Source organism: Lampris incognitus, chromosome 1 (assembly GCF_029633865.1).
Source record: "Lampris incognitus isolate fLamInc1 chromosome 1, fLamInc1.hap2, whole genome shotgun sequence".
In the NCBI taxonomy this organism is placed as follows: domain Eukaryota; kingdom Metazoa; phylum Chordata; class Actinopteri; order Lampriformes; family Lampridae; genus Lampris; species Lampris incognitus.
This window is the reverse complement of record NC_079211.1, coordinates 60,167,316-60,185,123: the sequence shown is the minus strand read 5'-3', so window position 1 is coordinate 60,185,123 and position 17,808 is coordinate 60,167,316. Positions and strand designations below refer to the sequence as shown.

Genomic DNA, 17,808 nt, shown 5'->3' with positions numbered 1-17,808 from the left:
ATTACACTAACTACAGAAACTACATGAACTCCAGAAACTACATCATTTCTGATTATTTTTATTTATTTTTTATTCCATTTGTATAGCACCTTTCTCAAACTCATTGATACTTTAACATAGTCACACAAATTAAACAACAACACAGCCACCCAACAATACATAGGGAGACAAACATAAGACGAGATGCCGGTGATGAAGGATGTATATAATGTGGGCAGAGCGTGGGGGGATTGTTCAGATTTGTTGGTTTCTGTGACTTGTTTCGTTTTTAGTTTTTTGGTTTTAGTTTTAGTTTTTAAACCCCCCCCCTTTTGACCCCAATTGTACTTGGCCAATTACCCCACTCTTCCGAGCCGTCCCGATCGCTGCTCCACCCCCTCTGTTGATCCAGCGAGGGCTGCAGACAGCCACATGCCTCCTCCGATACATGTGGAGTCGCCAGATGCTTCTTTTCACCTGACAGTGAGGAGTTTCACCAGAGGGACGTAGCGCGTGGGAGGATCACGCTATTCCCCTCAGTCCCCCCCCCCCCCCGAAAAAGTGCCCCAACCGACCAGAGGAGGTACTAGTGCAGTGACCAGGACACATACCCACATCCGGCTTCCCACCCGCAGAGATGGCCAATTGTGTCTGTAGGGATGCTCGACCAAGTCGGAGATAATATGGGGATTCGAACTGGCGATCCCCATGTGGGTAGGCAATGGAATGGACTGCTACACTACGGGGACGCCCAGTTTTGTCCGTTTCTCTGCCTTGTTTCTAACCCCACTAAAATCAACTAATGAAAGTAACAATGTTGTCTATGTTGTAAGTAAGTTTCTCATGTTTTTGTTGTTGGTGATCTTAAAGGGAGCATTACTGTGATTACTGTCTTTATGTTCTCTAGCGAGGGAAAGCCAGAAGAGGAGAAAGTGAGGGTAGAAGAGGAGGCGCCACAGGAGCAAGAGTTGTTTGGTCGGCCATGTTCAGTTCAGTGGCTGGACCTGAGCCAGACGTCGGTGTGTGCAGATCTGTTTGCACAGTACCGAGCCATGCTGTGGCCCAAGTGCAGCCAGTCATTCTGGTTGCACCTCCACTTTCCACCAGCAAGTGGTGCTGTGGGAAGCATCAACCTGTGGAACAACTGCAAGAGGTTTCAACTCTTACACATACTTAGTCAGGCCAGCAAAACAGGTATGAAAACAAGAGTTTGGTGAAATATTGTTTGCTAAATGTGGTTATAGTTTTTGCAGTCAACTAACTTGTGGTATTAAATTACCATTGGGCAGGACAACAAGTGTCACAACTATACATAACAATAACTTGTTTAACACGAACATGAAAGTCACATTATGCAATTTTGACTACCCATTTACACGATCCACAGTATTCTGATAAAAGTAAACCCCACATAGTAGTGCGGGCATGGCAGAAAGAAAACCCAATACTGAGTGGTTCTCCATGTGTCACAAAGCCCTTCAATTGTCTTTTTGCCGTAACGTTTTCCACAAGTCTAGAACTGACTTTCTTCCTTTTTTAGCAGATTTGTAACTCTTCAGTTTGGGCAGTGAATGGCCAGATGAGGTACCAGAACTTGTCAGGTGCCTGGTAATATACAGGAGAACATGCCATCACTTCAAACATGGACGGCCCAGTAATACATACCATGTAATCTACTGCCTTATTCTTAGCCTAACCAGTCAGGTCATGATTCGGATTATACATACCTACGTTAAATTCCTAAGGAAGGGCCAGTCTTGAAGAGACAGTCATAACGTGGCTGTAGGAGGCAGTGAGCCAGCTTTCCCTCCACTAACAAGGACACTTCTTAATGTGGCAACCTTTGTTTTATCGCCTACATAAGATGCTTCTCGCTTCTCAGCTACCAGCCCATGCCATAGTGTGCTGCAGTGACTTACCATGCAGGGTTGCAGTGTTCAGAAAGTGTTTAAATCATGAGCAAAGCAGTTTTGTATTGGAACCTGTGCGAATTTAGTACCACCGCTGGATGTAGTACCAGTTACAAGTTACCAGTCCAATGGGGGGGAGCTAGTATCTTACTCTACCACATAATACATTGACAATTAAGAACAAATCTGGAGCGTGTATTTGTCCCAAATATCTAACACTGTTCATTAATTCACTTTAACCATAACCAGTCACCTACTGACAAGGTATCCATCCATACGTCTCCATAAGTTTGTTTTTCCTGATACAGGATTTGAAGTGAATTTGATTCCTTGCAATCCGGTTGAGAGATTGTTAGTAACTTGTATCACTAGTCCCTGGATCATTCCTGGTACATGCTTTCATGGAGCTAAATGTAATAATAATAATGCATTTTAATTATGGGTGCCTTTTAGAGCACTCAAGGACACCTTGCAAAAACACAGTTAAAAACAAGCAGCTCAGTATCAGACATCATAAAATCAAACAAAGCAGGGTATACAATAATAAGTTAATACAACAGATAGGTATAAAATCATCATCTATGCAAAACTCAACATGGGTGTAACCATTAAAGTCGGGATCAGACTGAATATGCCAGTTTGAAAAGGTGCGTTTTGAGATGGGATTTGAAGGTGGAAGGAGAGTCAGTATTACAAATGTCTTGTGGGAGAGAGTTCCACAGTTGGGGGGCAGAATGACTGAAGGCTCTAGGCCCCGTGGTAGTCAAGCGGGCAGATGGTGTAGTGAGTTGGATGGTAGAAGAGGATCTGAGAGTATGGGAGGGTGGGTGGATATGAAGGAGTTTTGGAAAGATACAAAGGTGCTGAGTTATTAAGGGCCGTAAAAGTGAGCAGCAGAATCTTAAACCTGATATGGTATCTAAGAGGGAGCCAATGAGTGATGGTGGTCTATTCTGTTGCCTGCCAACACAGGGATGGCCAGTTCAAATCCTCTGTTACCTCCAGCTTGGTTGGGCATCCCTACAGAAACAATTGGCTATGTTCGCGGGTGGGAAGCTGGATGTGGGTATGTGTCCTGGTTGCTGCACTAGCGCCTCCTCTGGTTGGTCGGGGTGCCTGTTCAGGGGGGAGGGGGAACTGGGGGGAATGGCATGATCCTCCCACATGCTATGTCCCCCTGGTGAAACTCCTCACTGTCAGGAGAAAAGAAGCAGCTGGTGACTCTACGTGTATCGGAGGAGGCATATGGTAGTCTGCAGCCCTCCCCAGCTTGGCAGAGGGGATGGAGCAGCGACCGGGACGGCTTGGAAGAGTGGGGTAATTGGCCAAGTACAATTTGAAGAAAAGGGAGGGAAAAATCCCCCCCCCCCAAAAAAAGAAAAGAACCAGTAAAGAAACACTTTCCAATGCACATCTTGGCCAGTGCCTCTGGCTTGCCACAACAGAGTACACGCTCGACATCAGAAGGATTGCCTCACCCTGTCGCTCTCCCTTCTCTCACTGGTTGGTGAATGAACATCCATTTATTTTTGTCCATAAGTAAACGGTTAGTTTTGGACTTATTTTGTTTCAAGGGTGCTTGTTTTCTTTTGGGGTTTTTTCTTGTGTGACTCTCAACACAGGCTTTGAGAATCCCAAGCCCAAGTTATTACTACTACGGCTACTACTAATGATAATGATAATAATAATAATAAAAAATAATAATGATAATAATAATCCTAATAGTAGAAACAACATCAGCACATAAAAGAACTTTTGCTGACGCAATGGGGGGAAAAAAACCCAGACATTTTGGCCCTTGGCTTTGCATGCATAACATTATTTGGCTCTTGGGGAAAATGAATTGGGGAACCCTGCCAAGCCAAACAGGATAGAATTGCAGTAGTCAATACGGGATGTAATCTTGGTGTGAATGAGAATGGCGGTGCTGTTAGATGTAAACAATGGGCAAAGACGACTAATATTGCGTAAGTGGAAGTATGCAGACCGAGTAACATTGTTGATATGTGTTTCAAAAGATAATGTGCTGTCCAAGATGACACCCAGACTTTTAACTTTAAGGGAAGGAGGAACTATAGAATTGTCAAAAGTCAGAAAAACTATCAAGTTTAGCCAGAGTACATTTAGTATCTACGAGGAGAACCTCAGTTTCATCACTATTAAGTTTGAGGACGTTTTATGAGAACCAGGATTTACTTTCTAGTAAGCAGTCGGAAAGGGAAGTGGGCAGAAGAATGGAGGCTTGGTGGATAGATAGAGCTGGGTGTCATCCATGTCGCAGTGAAATTGAATGCCAGATTTCCTGAAAATGTGGCCAAGAGGTAAAACGTAAATAATAAATAGGAGGGGACCCAAAGCAGAGCCTTGGGGAACACCAGTAGTAACAGGAGAGGACTGTGAGCTCAAATTTTGTTGAGTTGGATAACCTGAGTGTGGCCAGAGAGATATGTTCTAAACCAGGCAAGAGAGATGCCAATGATTCCAATGGAAGCTAATCTGTCTCTGTAGGAGGATGATATGTGAGATGGTATCAAAGGCTACACTCGGATAAAGAAGGATGAGTATGGTTCACAGCCCAAGAGTCAGCAGCCATCAACAGATTGGTGGTTTCACCAAGGCTGTCTGTCTCTGTATTATGAAAGGAGCAAAAACCAGACTGAAATTGTTCAAATTGTTGTCAGTCAAGTGAGCGTGTACCTGAGCTGCAATTGTTCTTTGCAGTATTTTAGAGAGAAATTGTAATGTTTCCAACATTATTCAAATTGTTGGGGTCTACATCAGGTTTCTTGATTATTGGCATTATTGCAGCTGTTTTGAGAGATGAGGGAACAAGACCAGAAGTAAGGGAGGAATGTATAATAGCAGTTATTAAACAAGACAGAGACAGTAGACAGGCTTTACTAAATGAGTAGGAAGGGGGTCTAACTGGCAGGAAGATGATTTGGATTTACGAATGAGACCAGATATTTCAGCAACAGTTTGGAGATTAAAACTAGACAGTGAAGAAAAGAGGGGAACATAGAAAGGTGAATAATGTAAACTGTATGTAGTATTGTTCGAAGAGGTCAATTGCTGGTGAATATTTTCAATTTTGGCATTAAAAAAGGTCATGAATGTGTTACATAGAGCAGTTGAATACAGGTGAGGTGCAATGTACCCTGAACCTCATGGAAACATAGCTTCATATATGTGTACCCACTTTTCTAACCATGTTTGGAGCAAACACTCTTCCTCAGACTTCCTCAGATTTCAAGTGTTTGCTTGAAATGTCACTCTATTTAATAAAGTTACAATTGGGAGCCACTGAGTGCTGATTTGTTTGCATTTTTTCATAGGTTTAACTTTTTTTCTATCCCTCACCCTTCCTCCCTCCCCCCCTGTTTTGGAATGTAGATGTTTCTTCTCTTGGTGGCTGCTACAAGTTATCCACATCAAATTCCTTGTGCACATGTTGCATTTGTGTGATGAAAAACTTTGATTCTAATTCTCAGTTTTTATAACTGTATTTTATAACTGTAAAAAGAAGACTAGTGTAAACAGTTATGATAGGCTGGGAAGTTTTTTTTCCTCCTATTAGTCAAGATTGTGTCCTTGAAAATGAGTAAAATATGCCATCCGCTGTGACCTCCTTTCCATGTGGCCGCCAGTATAAATGGTGTGTGTGCTTTATTCATACATGCCTGTGTATGCATTCTATATAGTGTCTGCTTTACAGCAATATTTACAAGTGTGCATGTTTCTAATGGGGTTTCTGTGTTGTAGGTTTGGTTCTAAAAGAGTGCAGTGCCATGCTGGAGGACTTCAGGCTGCTTCTGTCAGTCAGCACAGCGCATGCACATTGGGACCATGGTTAGTTGAAACGCTATGCTCACACACTCATACATAGTTGGCACCAGGGGTGGTGCGATACTGGATCAAATTTCTGAATCGTTCGATACGGTCTTCATGGGTCGAGATGCTCCCCATTTCGCCAGATCGTGTGTTATTAACACTGGAACGACCGGAATTTCACTCCTACCTAAAACAACCATGGGCAGTCAAAATGACCACCGGTGTTTAAACTCCATATTGTGTCAGGATAAATACCCAGTTGAGATATTAATGCATTACATGTGTTAGTATGTCTGTTAGCAAATGATTGACACCAAAATTAACATTTTAACAACTTTAATACTGTAGCGAATTCAGGGGGCAGCCAGGAATCCGCCGCAGCCGGGAGGCAAACTCGGGTCTCCCACACCACGGGCGACTACGTTAACCAGTCGACTAAAGGGTCCGACCCGTTAACCAATGGGCTAGCGAGTCTACACATCTGTGATTTTTACAATACTATTTTCCAAACAATTTAAAATGGCCACGATCCAGCGCCTGTAAATACTGCAACGTCTTAGTGGTCATCATGGCATGTCTGAAACGGTGGCCGTAACTAGACATGTTGGAATAATACCCGAAAAGCAAAACGGAAAACACATATTGCTAATCTGACAAACGTAACAAGGCCTGTAAAACGTGAAATGTAAAAAAAGAACTGAATGTTGTGAAGGAAATGACGTGAACAACACACGTCATAAATAGTGACATGATGCGCACGATGATGTGCGAAGTACGAGTGGTCATTTTGACGGTTCATGGTCGTTTTAGGTAGATCTTATAACTTTTGTGCAATTGATCTAAAACTCATTTTAATGCAAATATATGCAGTTTTAGGAGCATTCAGGGAGCAGCAGGTCTAGCTTTTATTTTCACAACGTTGTTAAACTTTGAAAATCCAGAATGGTCATTATGACCATCTTGGTCGTTCTAGTAGTTTTTAAAGTTTAACGTTTTAAAGTAAAGCATTTGTGTTACACAACAAGAAAAGATGGCACAAAATGTTGTTAGAACTTTTGCACTGGCATTATGTTTGAATGCGTGTCTTGATAATGCCAAAATGTTGGGCCTAATTCTTAAAATAAATGAAAATAGAGAACTGCATTGGTGTTCTGTCTCTTGCTCACCAAGGATCCACTGTATCGTACTGACTCCTGTGAGTCCTGACTCGTGAGATGGATTGAACCGTGAGATTTGTGAATCATCCCACCCCTAGTAGGCACACGCATGACTTGTTTCTGTTACATGTGTAAAAGCATCAGCGTTTGAATAACAGGGCATCTTGTGAAAAGATTTCCACTACAATAGTTTAGTGAACAACAAAACAAATTAATTTTTTTATATATAAATTTATGGTAACACTTTAGTATGGGGAACATAAAAAACTTAATTACTAGTGAATTAGTAATGATCAAGATGTCACTTTAGTATGGGGAACATATTCTAAGTAACAAAAACTTAATTTACAGTAATTTAACACTATTAACACTTGTAGTTTGGTTTTGTTATGTAAGAACAGACCATATTCATTAAGTGTTAGTAAGGGAGAATAACTCTTCTTGTGGTACTACCACCTTATAAAGTCCATACTAAGCAAAGCATATTGAGATGGTACTACTAATAAGCAATAATTCTGAGGTTATAGAGGGAAAACTCATAGTTAATGGCTTACTGGTTGTATAATAAGGCCATGCAGAATAAGGCATTAATGAGTACGTAATAATGACCAATTAAGAGCCAATATGTTGCTAATTTGCATGCTAATAAGCACCTAATTAATGGTGACTACATTCCCCATACTAAAGTGTTACCAAATTTATTTCTGATTTCTCCCAATTTAGTGGCCAATCATTCCCTATTCTAGTTCAGACATCCACCCTTGTACTGTATGCGTTCACCAACTGCATCTCTCTGGCCGGCAGTCTCAAAGGAGACGCCTCGCCACTTTCATGACAAGGCGAATGCAGGCCGAACCACTGCTTTTTCTGACACACACAGAGACGCATTCATGTGACAAACACAAGCTGTCTCCGCCCCCCTCCCGAAGACAGCGTTGCCAATTATTGCTGCTTCATCGAATCCGGCCATAGTCTGATCTGATGAGACCGGGGCGCAAACCCCGGTCCCCAGTGGGCAACTGCATTGACACAAAGCTGATGCTTAGACCGCTACACCACCGCGGACCTCAAAACAAGTTAAATTTTTACTCTTGCTACTGGTGTTATAACAATTTAATACTGACACCACTGAAACAGATTGCTTGAAGATCTATTCCCTAAAATCACAAAACATTAGATTTAAACATCATGAAGTGCTGGCTGTGAGTCCCATGTTCTTTGTGACTTTTCATCCTCTTCCTCTTTCTCTCTTTCATCTTTCTTTGTCTTAATTTAGTGTTGTGCATGGCTTTGGGCTGGGGTCTCAAAGATAAGTGTCTGTTGGGCTCACAGCCAGATAGCAGTGCTTCATCATTTGGTGATGGAAGCCCAGTGATGACGGCAACAATGGAGAGGTTCCTCCAGCTCCCCCCTCCTCTTCTGTCTTCCCTGCACTGTCACCACTCAGCATACTGCACAGCGCCAGGTGAAATGCAATACACATGCTGCACAACGCCAGGTGAAATGCACATGTTGCACTGTGCAAGGTGAAATGCCATACACATGCTGCACAGCGCCAGGTGAAATGCCATACACATGTTGCACAGTGCCAGGTGAAATGGCATACACATGTTGCACAGTGCCAGGTGAAATGTCATATTCATGCTGCACAGCGCCAGGTGAAATGCCATACACGTTGTACAGCGCCAAGTGAAATGCCATACACATGCTGCACAACGCCAGGTGAAATGACATACACATATTGCACAGTGCCAGGTGAAATGCAATACACATGTTGCACAGCACCAGGTGAAATGCAATACACATGCTGCACAACGCCAGGTGAAATGCACATGTTGCACAGTGCAAGGTGAAATGCCATACACATGTTGCACAGTGCCAGGTGAAATGCCATACACGTTGCACAGCGCCAGGTGACATGCCATACACATGCTACACAGCGCCAGGTGAAATGCCATACACATGCTGCACAGCGCCAGGTGAAATGCCATACACATGCTGCGCAGTGCCAGGGGAAAGGCCATACACATGCTTCACAGCGCCAGGTGAAATGCAATAAACATGCTGCATAGTGCCAGGTGAAATGCCATACACATGTGTTTCTACAACATTTCAAACACTGAATTTAGGGAACGTAGTCTTTTCATTTTCATTTTGCGACCCAAGATGATGAAAACATTGTGGGTATCATTTTTATATGAACACCCAGAAGCCTTGATGAAGTTGCCCTGATAAACCAGCTCAGTGGTGCTCACATATGCAGTGATGTACTGTCTGAGGCACACACACTCAGTGTGCACCCCTATGAGCACCATACAGATAAGTAGCTGTTCTTTAACTTGTTTATTCAGTTTTTACTACAAAGGTACCAGATAAATACCACTATAAACTTCATCAGTTAGTGTTCAATCACTTGCTCAAGTTAAAGGCTTGATATTTGTGGGGGGTTTGGAAAGCAGCTACAGTTCAAACATGCATATGCCCCTTTTCTACTACATGGTACCGGTTCAGCTCGACTTTTTCGTTTTCCATTACTGGAAAGTACCGGCATTTTGGTAACTGTTACCACTTTGCTGGTACCACCTTCATCGAGGTTCCAAAAAAACGGAGCGGGTACCAAAATCAATGCAGACCAACTACACAGAGGGGGTATTATTGCGGTAATAGAAAACGACACTCCGAGTCGAGCCAGTACCATGTAGTGGAAAAGGGGCAGTACATACAGGTAATACAGTTAATGTAGGGATGAATTTAGGTTAATATAGAGAGGAAGATGGGAAGAACAACAGTCCTTGTTTCAAGTCTTTATTTGTGTTTGGTTGGATTTCTAAATGTTTTGGTAGTTTAGGGGCCGCTGTGGACCAGATGGCCCAGTGTGTGGTGTCCCAAATGCTTCCTCTGGATGTTGTTTGGCTTTTACTTCTCTCCGTTTCAGGCATTGTTATTTTGGTGCTCTAAAACTTAAATTAAACTGCAACCCTTTGTTAGCATTCCATGATTAGCATCCTATTTACATCCTATTTTGAACAAAACTATAAACACGAACACTTTTGTTGTTGCTCCAATTTTTCATGAGTTGAAATCAAAGATCTAAAACTTTTTCTATGTACACAAAAGGCCTATTTCTCTCAAATGTTGTTCACAAATGTGTTTAAATCTGTGTTAGTGAGCACTTCTCCATTGCCGAGATAATCATCCACCTGACAGGTGTGGCATATCAAGATGCTGATTAAACAGCAGGATTACTGCACAGATGTGCCTTAGGCTGGTCACAATAAAAGGCCGCTCTAAAATGTGCAATTTTATCACACAGCACGATGCCACAGATGTTGCAAGTTTTGAGGGAACGTGCAATTGGCATGTTGACTACAGGAATGTCCACCAGAGCTGCTGCCCGTGAATTGAATGTTCATTTCTCTACCATAAGCCGTCTCCAAAGTCATTTCCGAGAATTTGGCAGTACATCCAACCGGCCTAACAACCGCAGACCATGTGTAACCATGCCAGCCCAGGACCTCCACATCCGGCATCTTCACCTGCAAGATTGTCTGGGACCAGCCACCCAGACGGCTGATGCAATAATTGGTTTGCGTAACCAAAGAACTTCTGCACAAACTGTCAGAAACCGTCTCAGGGAAGCTCATCTGCATGCTCGTCGTCCTCACCGGGGTCTTGTCCTGACTGCAGTTCATCATCGTAAGTGACTTGAGTGGGCAAATTCTGACCTTCAGTGGTGTCTGTCACTTTGGCGAAGTGCTCTCTTCATGGATGAATCCCGGTTTTCACTGTACCGGGCAAGATGGCATCGTGGGTGAGCGGCTTGCTGATGTCAGCGTTGTGAAAAGAGTGGCCCATGGTGGCAGTGGGGTTATGGTACGGGCAGGCATATGCTACGGACAACGAACACAGCTGCATTTTATTGATGGCATTTTGAATGCACGGAGATACCGTGACCAGATCCTGAAGCCCACTGTGGTGCCATTCCTCCACCACCACCACCTCATGTTGCAGGATGATGGTGCACGGCCCCATGTTGCAAGTATCTGTACACAATTCCTGGAAGCTGAAAACAGCCCAGTTCTTGCATGGCCCGCGTACTCACCGGACACATCACCCGTTGAGCATGTTTGGTGCTCTGGATCAGCGTATACGACAGCGTGTTCCAGTTCCTGCCAACATCCAGCAACTTCACACAGCCACTGAAGAGGAGTGGACCAACATTCCACAATCAACAACCTGACCAGCTCTATGCAAGGAGATGAGTTGCACTGCGTGAGGCAAATGGTAGCCACACCAGATACTGACTGGTTTTCTGACCCCCGGATATCTGTGAAATCCATAGTTCAGTGCCTAATAAATGTCTCTTTTCAACATAAAACTGCACATTTTAGAGTGGCCTTTTATTGTGTGCAGCCTAAGGGCTCAGACACACAGGACACGTCATGTCACGCCCACCGTCGAACGCCAAGTAACTTATTAATTGGAAGCAATGAGAGGTGTCACACTAGCCACGTTCCGTCACGTCCCATGGCTCCGTTCAACGTCAAGAATTACACAGTTTGAATTCTCGATGGCTGACGGATCCGTCAACCAGCCTAGTACATTGTAATAATTAGAAATAAAGTTGATATAATGATATTGGTTCTGCTGTTTACGGACTACTGTTTCAAAATTACGCATCTTGAAGATCCTCTCACTCTCTGCCGTTTGCCGTTAGTGCCGTTGGTCATTTCGCTTTCTCTGCCGCGCGCTCGTGCTGTTTTTACCTACCTTTTCGTGCCTTTGGCCCCGCACGGATACTGTTTTCCGTCCTCTCGCGCTCTACCCATGTCTCTGCCGCACGCAGATGCTGTTTTTACAGCCCTTTGTCAGCTGCGCGTGGGCTGAACATGACGTGACGCGACGTGCGCTGTGAGGCAGGTCAAAAGTAACGTTGACGTAATGTTGATGGCGACATGACGTGACGTGTCCTGTGTGTCTGTGCCTTAAGACACACCTGAGCAATGATCCTGCTTTCTAATCAGCATCTTGATATGCCACACCTGTCAGCTGGATGATTATCTCGGCGAAGGAAAAGGGCTCACTAACACAGATTTAAACACATTTGTGAACAACATGTGAGAGAAATAGGCCTTTTGTGTACATAGAAAAAGTCTTAGATCTTTGATTTCAGCTCATGAAAAATTGGAGCAAAAACAAAAGTGTTGCGTTTATAGTTTTGTTCAGTATAAATACCCAGAGTCCAGTTAGGCTGTGAACTCTTGGGCCTGTATCAGCATCCTATTTAAACTACCCAGAGTCCAGTTAGACTGTGTACTGTTGGGCCTGTATCAGCATCCTATTTAAACTACCGAGAGTCCAGTTAGGCTGTGAACTCTTGGGCCTGTATCAGCATCCTATTTAAACTACCCAGAGTCCAGTTAGACTGTGTACTCTTGGGCCTGTATCAGCATCCTATTTAAACTACCCAGAGTCCAGTTAGACTGTGTACTCTTGGGCCTGTATCAGCATCCTATTTAAACTACCCAGAGTCCAGTTAGGCTGTGTACTGTTGGGACTGTATCAGCATCCTATTTAAACTACCCAGAGTCCAGTTAGACTGTGTACTCTTTGGCCTGTATCAGCATCCTATTTAAACTACCCAGAGTCCAGTTAGGCTGTGTACTCTTGGGCATGTATCAGCATCCTATTTAAACTACCCAGAGTCCAGTTAGGCTGTGTACTCTTGGGCCTGTATCAGCATCCTATTTAAACTACCCAGAGTCCAGTTAGACTGTGAACTCTTGGGCCTGTATCAGCATCCTATTTAAACTACCCAGAGTCCAGTTAGGCTGTGTACTCTTGGGCCTGTATCAGTGCTCTTATCACAGTTTAACCAACAAGAAGCAGATTTATGACCTAATTTCAAATTATATCAAAGTCATAAAATGCTCACCTGTGCATTGTCTGTTCATACCTTTTCCTCTCTTGCTTCCAAACATTCTCTCTGTCCTCCTCCCTGTCTGTACATCATCAGGACCTGATGGTGTCTGTGGCTCCAGGCTCCCTCTGCTTCAGTCTACTGTTAGCCTAGCGTTAGCCTCAGTCCAGACCTCCACATTGTGGGTGATGTCTAAAGCCTATCAGTTCCTCTCTTCATGGACCCTCAACAAGTTCCTGTTGATCACACAAGGAGACCTAAAGGTAGGGGCACTGTAGCATTGTGGGAAAAAACTAATTCTAAAAATAAGAGAAGTATGGCAATATTAAGGGAGACCATTTTTCAACTGGATGATCAAGATACAATCCCCCGAGTCAGCAGACATCTGAACATCTGCTTTGGTCTTTTTGGGATTTAAACTGATATATTACATAGCTCAAGGCGGGAGGGTGGAGGGGGGGGGTGCCGGGGGGTGCCCTCTATGTCCTCTGGCTGGGGCAGTCCCATAGAACACGTAGAGGTTCACTGTTTTCTCAGATCCCCTTCATCAGGAAGTGTAAATAGGACACGGCAACCTGTCCAGCTCTTAGGTCACTTTATTTTAATTTTCTCTGACTACTGAGCTCTCAGCTAGGTTGGAAAACTAACAGCTTCCTCTTTCAGCGACCTAGAGTGTCAGATAATAACTATAAAAAAAGTTTTTTTATTCTCATGCATTGATTTAAGTTTGGGCAGGAATTAGTCCAATAAACATCGTCCATCACGTTTTAACTGGTCAGGTCTGCACCATTTGTTGAAATGAAGTAGAAATGTGACACGGGGCATTTTCAACAACCAGACTCAGTAGGGGCAACATTTCACCAGCCAATTCATTCGGCCAGCAGCCATACCAACATGTACCCTGGCTCTTCCAAATGACAGAAGCTAAGCAGGTGTGGGCTTGGCTAGCTAGTACTTGGATGGGAGACTTCCAGGGAAAAGTGAGTTCCTGCCGGAAGTGGTGTTTGTAGGCCAGTAGGGGGCAGTCTTCCCTCTGGTCCTAATAGAAGCAACTAATATCAAATCCCAGTGCCCCAGTGCAGTGATGGGGACACTGTGTTGTAGGAGATGCCGTCCTTCAGATGAGACGTTAAACCGAGGTCCTGACTCACTGTGGTCATTAAAGATCCCATGGCACTTATCACAAAGAGCATGGGGTCCCCGGGGTCCTGGCAACATTCCCAACCTGGCTCTCTCCATCTGGCCACCTAAACATCCCCCATGTAACTGGCTCAATGACTCCTCCCTCTCCGCCTCAAGCTGACATGTGGTGAGCGCTCCTGTGCAAAATGGCTGCCGTGCATCACCCAGGTGGTGCTACACATTGGTGGTGGTTGAAGTTAGTTACCCCCTTCAATGTGAAGCACTTTGGGTGTCTAGAAAAGCGCTATTTATTATTGTTATTATAATTATTATTTTCTCATCAGCCAAAGCAGTTTTGTTAAAAGAAACATTGACGCTTGTCACCAGCCCAGGTGACTTTTAGAAACAGAAACAGGTTTATTGGCTATGTAGGTTTGCACACATATGGAATGTGACTCTGATTTCATGGCTCTGTGTGTACTCAACATAGAATACTACACACTACAACACAACAATATTCAGATATACGTATACATAAGGACTGACTTATACAGGTGAAAGGAGAGGCAATGAAGTGCAGTGGTGCAGAGAATATATCAGAGATGCTGGAATAGATGTGAGCAGGTTACTTACATACCCGAGGTAGCTGGACATGACAGAGTGTACTGGTATATATAAGTATATGCACAATGTACAGTACAGTGTATACAACATGTATAGTACAGTGTATACAACATGTACAGTACAGTGTATACAACATGTATAGTACAGTGTATACAACATGTACAGTACAGTGTATACAGAAACAATAGAAACAATGATTGTACCGTCTGCAGGTGTTAAGAATGTCACTAGAGAGCCTTCTCCAGCAAACTGAGACCCTGATAATAGATGAAGATCATGTTAACCAGTACCATCAGCATCACCAGCATCATCCCCTTCATCAGGCCTTGCTGAGGCAGCAAATTGGAGCCCTTCGCAAGGCTGTGTCTAAGCTGCAGGTATGTATGATTCCCTATTCCCCACTGCTCGTAACAAATGTAAGCCATATACTCCACAATGAATTGATTTGTCCTGGATGAATATAAAAAAAGTCTGGTTAAAGCAACAAAAGCAACATCCTTTTTGAAGTTTCAAGGGTCAGGTGACATCCCAGCATTGTGTAGCTATATGGATGCTGACGGAGAAGCAATGCTGAATTACTAAATACAGGATTGTGTTTTGAGTGACAAGTACTTGAAATATAACATGGCCGCTAAGAGTGTGTGTGTGTGTGTGTGTGTGTGTGTCAGGGGTTCTCTTCGCTGGCTCTGAAGATCTTCTCCACTGACTGTAAGAGGATGTCAGAGGAGATCTTTGAGCAGACCATGCCCCCTGCAAAACACTGGCGGCTCAGTTTCAACACAGGTAACTCACTAGCTCACTGACAAGCTAAATACCGACCAGACTACACCTTCTACATACCATGTTTATCAAGCTGAACATCGACCAGACTACACCTTCTATATACCGTGTTTATCAAGCTGAGCACCGACCAGACTACACCTTCTAAATACCATGTTTATCAAGCTAAATACCGACCAGACTACACCTTCTACATACCATGTTTATCAAGCTGAACATCGGCCAGACTACACCTTCTATATACCGTGTTTATCAAGCTGAGCACTGACCAGACTACACCTTCTAAATACCATGTTTATCAAGCTAAATACCGACCAGACTACACCTTCTACATACCATGTTTATCAAGCTGAACACTGACCAGACTACACCTTCTGCATACCATGTTTATCAAGCTAAACACCGACCAGACTACACCTTCTACATACCATGTTTATCAAGCTAAATACCAACCAGGCTACACCTTCTACATACCATGTTTATCAAGCTGAACACTGACCAGACTACACCTTCTCCATACCATGTTTATCAAGCTAAACACCGACCAGACTACACCTTCTACGTACCATGTTTATCAAGCTAAACACCGACCAGACTACACCTTCTACATACCAAGTTTATCAAGCTAAATACCGACCAGACTACACCTTCTACATACCATGTTTATCAAGCTGAACACTGACCAGACTACACCTTCTCCATACCATGTTTATCAAGCTAAACACCGACCAGACTACACCTTCTACGTACCATGTTTATCAAGCTAAATACCGACCAGACTACACCTTCTACATACCATGATTATCAAGCTGATCATCGACCAGAGTACACCTTCTACATACCATGTTTATCAAGCTAAATACCAACCAGGCTACACCTTCTACATACCATGTTTATCAAGCTGAACACTGACCAGACTACACCTTCTCCATACCATGTTTATCAAGCTAAACACCGACCAGACTACACCTTCTACGTACCATGTTTATTAAGCTAAACACCGACCAGACTACACCTTCTACATACCATGTTTATCAAGCTAAATACCAACCAGACTACACCTTCTACATACCATGTTTATCAAGCTGAACACTGACCAGACTACACCTTCTCCATACCATGTTTATCAAGCTAAACACCGACCAGACTACACCTTCTACGTACCATGTTTATCAAGCTAAATACCGACCAGACTACACCTTCTACATACCATGATTATCAAGCTGATCATCGACCAGAGTACACCTTCTACATACCATGTTTATCAAGCTAAATACCGACCAGACTACACCTTCTACATACCATGATTATCAGAGCTTTGACATCTAAACTGATCAGTAATACATTCATTAGAGTCAAGTCACTGAGTGCTGCATGTAAATCTGCTTGTAATGTATACTCAGTGTATACATTACAATGTATATTCAGTGTATACTGAGTTAGTAACTCGCACGTGTGCCTTATAAAAAAATTACGTCCATTTCACTTCCCAGGCTCACTTCCTGTATAAACCAATAAATCCACTTGATTTTCTTGGTTCATTTTTCAATTCACAACGTGAATCCAGGCCTGATTCTGGGCTTTTTCATTAAAGAACACAAGCAGTTACCTTTGGAGAGCCATTGCTTAAAGCCTTAAACTTGTGCAGTATTTTCTCCCATACCCACTTTAGTAGAATTCTTCATTTGGCAGCAGTAGCAGTCTCTTTGGAACCTATAAATGGCTAGTTCATGTTTGTTTGCTAATAATAAGAACAAGGTCTATATGTACTGCCCCACACACACACTACAGGACTGTGCAGAACCTGTACTTCTTCTTCTAATAGCTCTCTTATTCACTTTCTTTCTCTACTTTTAGGTTTTCCCAGCAGCCCCAGTGAGTATGCTTCATTGGCAGCTCAGAGTGTGATTGGTCAGGTATTAGAGGGCGTGGCTCCGCTGTCTGACGATGCCCGTATCCAGGCTTTGAGTGTAACCATGACCGCCTTCATGGAGGCCTGGATGGAACATATCCTGAAACAGAAAATCAGATTCAGGTAAACCATTCTGTTAATGATAATTCCAGTATTTTCGCTACCTTTGGTCATTCAGGTGGAAATTTATATGGTTGTATAAGCTTGTTGAGTGATACGTTTATGAACACATCTAGGGCTCTGTTTTGGTGTTAGCAGATGCAAGGTAATTGGCAGTGTCCTCAGGTTTAAGGTGAATTTTTCTCACCTGCGTTCGTTTGGTAATTTCATGGATCGAAAGGAACCCGTTTTACTGCGGTGGGTGGGGATGGTGCAGTGGAGGTGTGCAGCTGGTAGCACTGCTGGTTTCATTCAATTTTAGTGTCCGCTTTGGCTTGTAATTGTGCTTATGCCTCCGCTGCTTCAGACCACGTCTAAGCACACACCAAATCTATCCAAATGTGTTTCAGTGGCTGTCAGCCTTTGCATTTCACCCCACTAAAATACATACCTGTGAAGTGAACTCGTTGCCGT

At 43.4% G+C, this 17,808-nt stretch overlaps 1 protein-coding gene across 2 annotated transcripts in view; it reads left to right on the top strand.

The window, feature by feature from the left end:
• ccdc142 (coiled-coil domain containing 142) overlaps nucleotides 1–17,808 on the top strand; it is a 161,945-nt gene that overhangs the window by 121,497 nt on the left and 22,640 nt on the right. Inside the window, exons 2-8 of one of the 2 annotated variants that reach the window (XM_056292084.1) lie at nucleotides 887–1,173; nucleotides 5,652–5,738; nucleotides 8,154–8,342; nucleotides 12,894–13,060; nucleotides 14,756–14,920; nucleotides 15,212–15,326; nucleotides 17,181–17,358. In XM_056292084.1, coding sequence (XP_056148059.1) covers nucleotides 887–1,173; nucleotides 5,652–5,738; nucleotides 8,154–8,342; nucleotides 12,894–13,060; nucleotides 14,756–14,920; nucleotides 15,212–15,326; nucleotides 17,181–17,358 — 1,188 coding nt within the window. The remainder of the gene's footprint in view (nucleotides 1–886; nucleotides 1,174–5,651; nucleotides 5,739–8,153; nucleotides 8,343–12,893; nucleotides 13,061–14,755; nucleotides 14,921–15,211; nucleotides 15,327–17,180; nucleotides 17,359–17,808) is intronic. The other variant, XM_056292093.1, reaches the window with a different exon arrangement.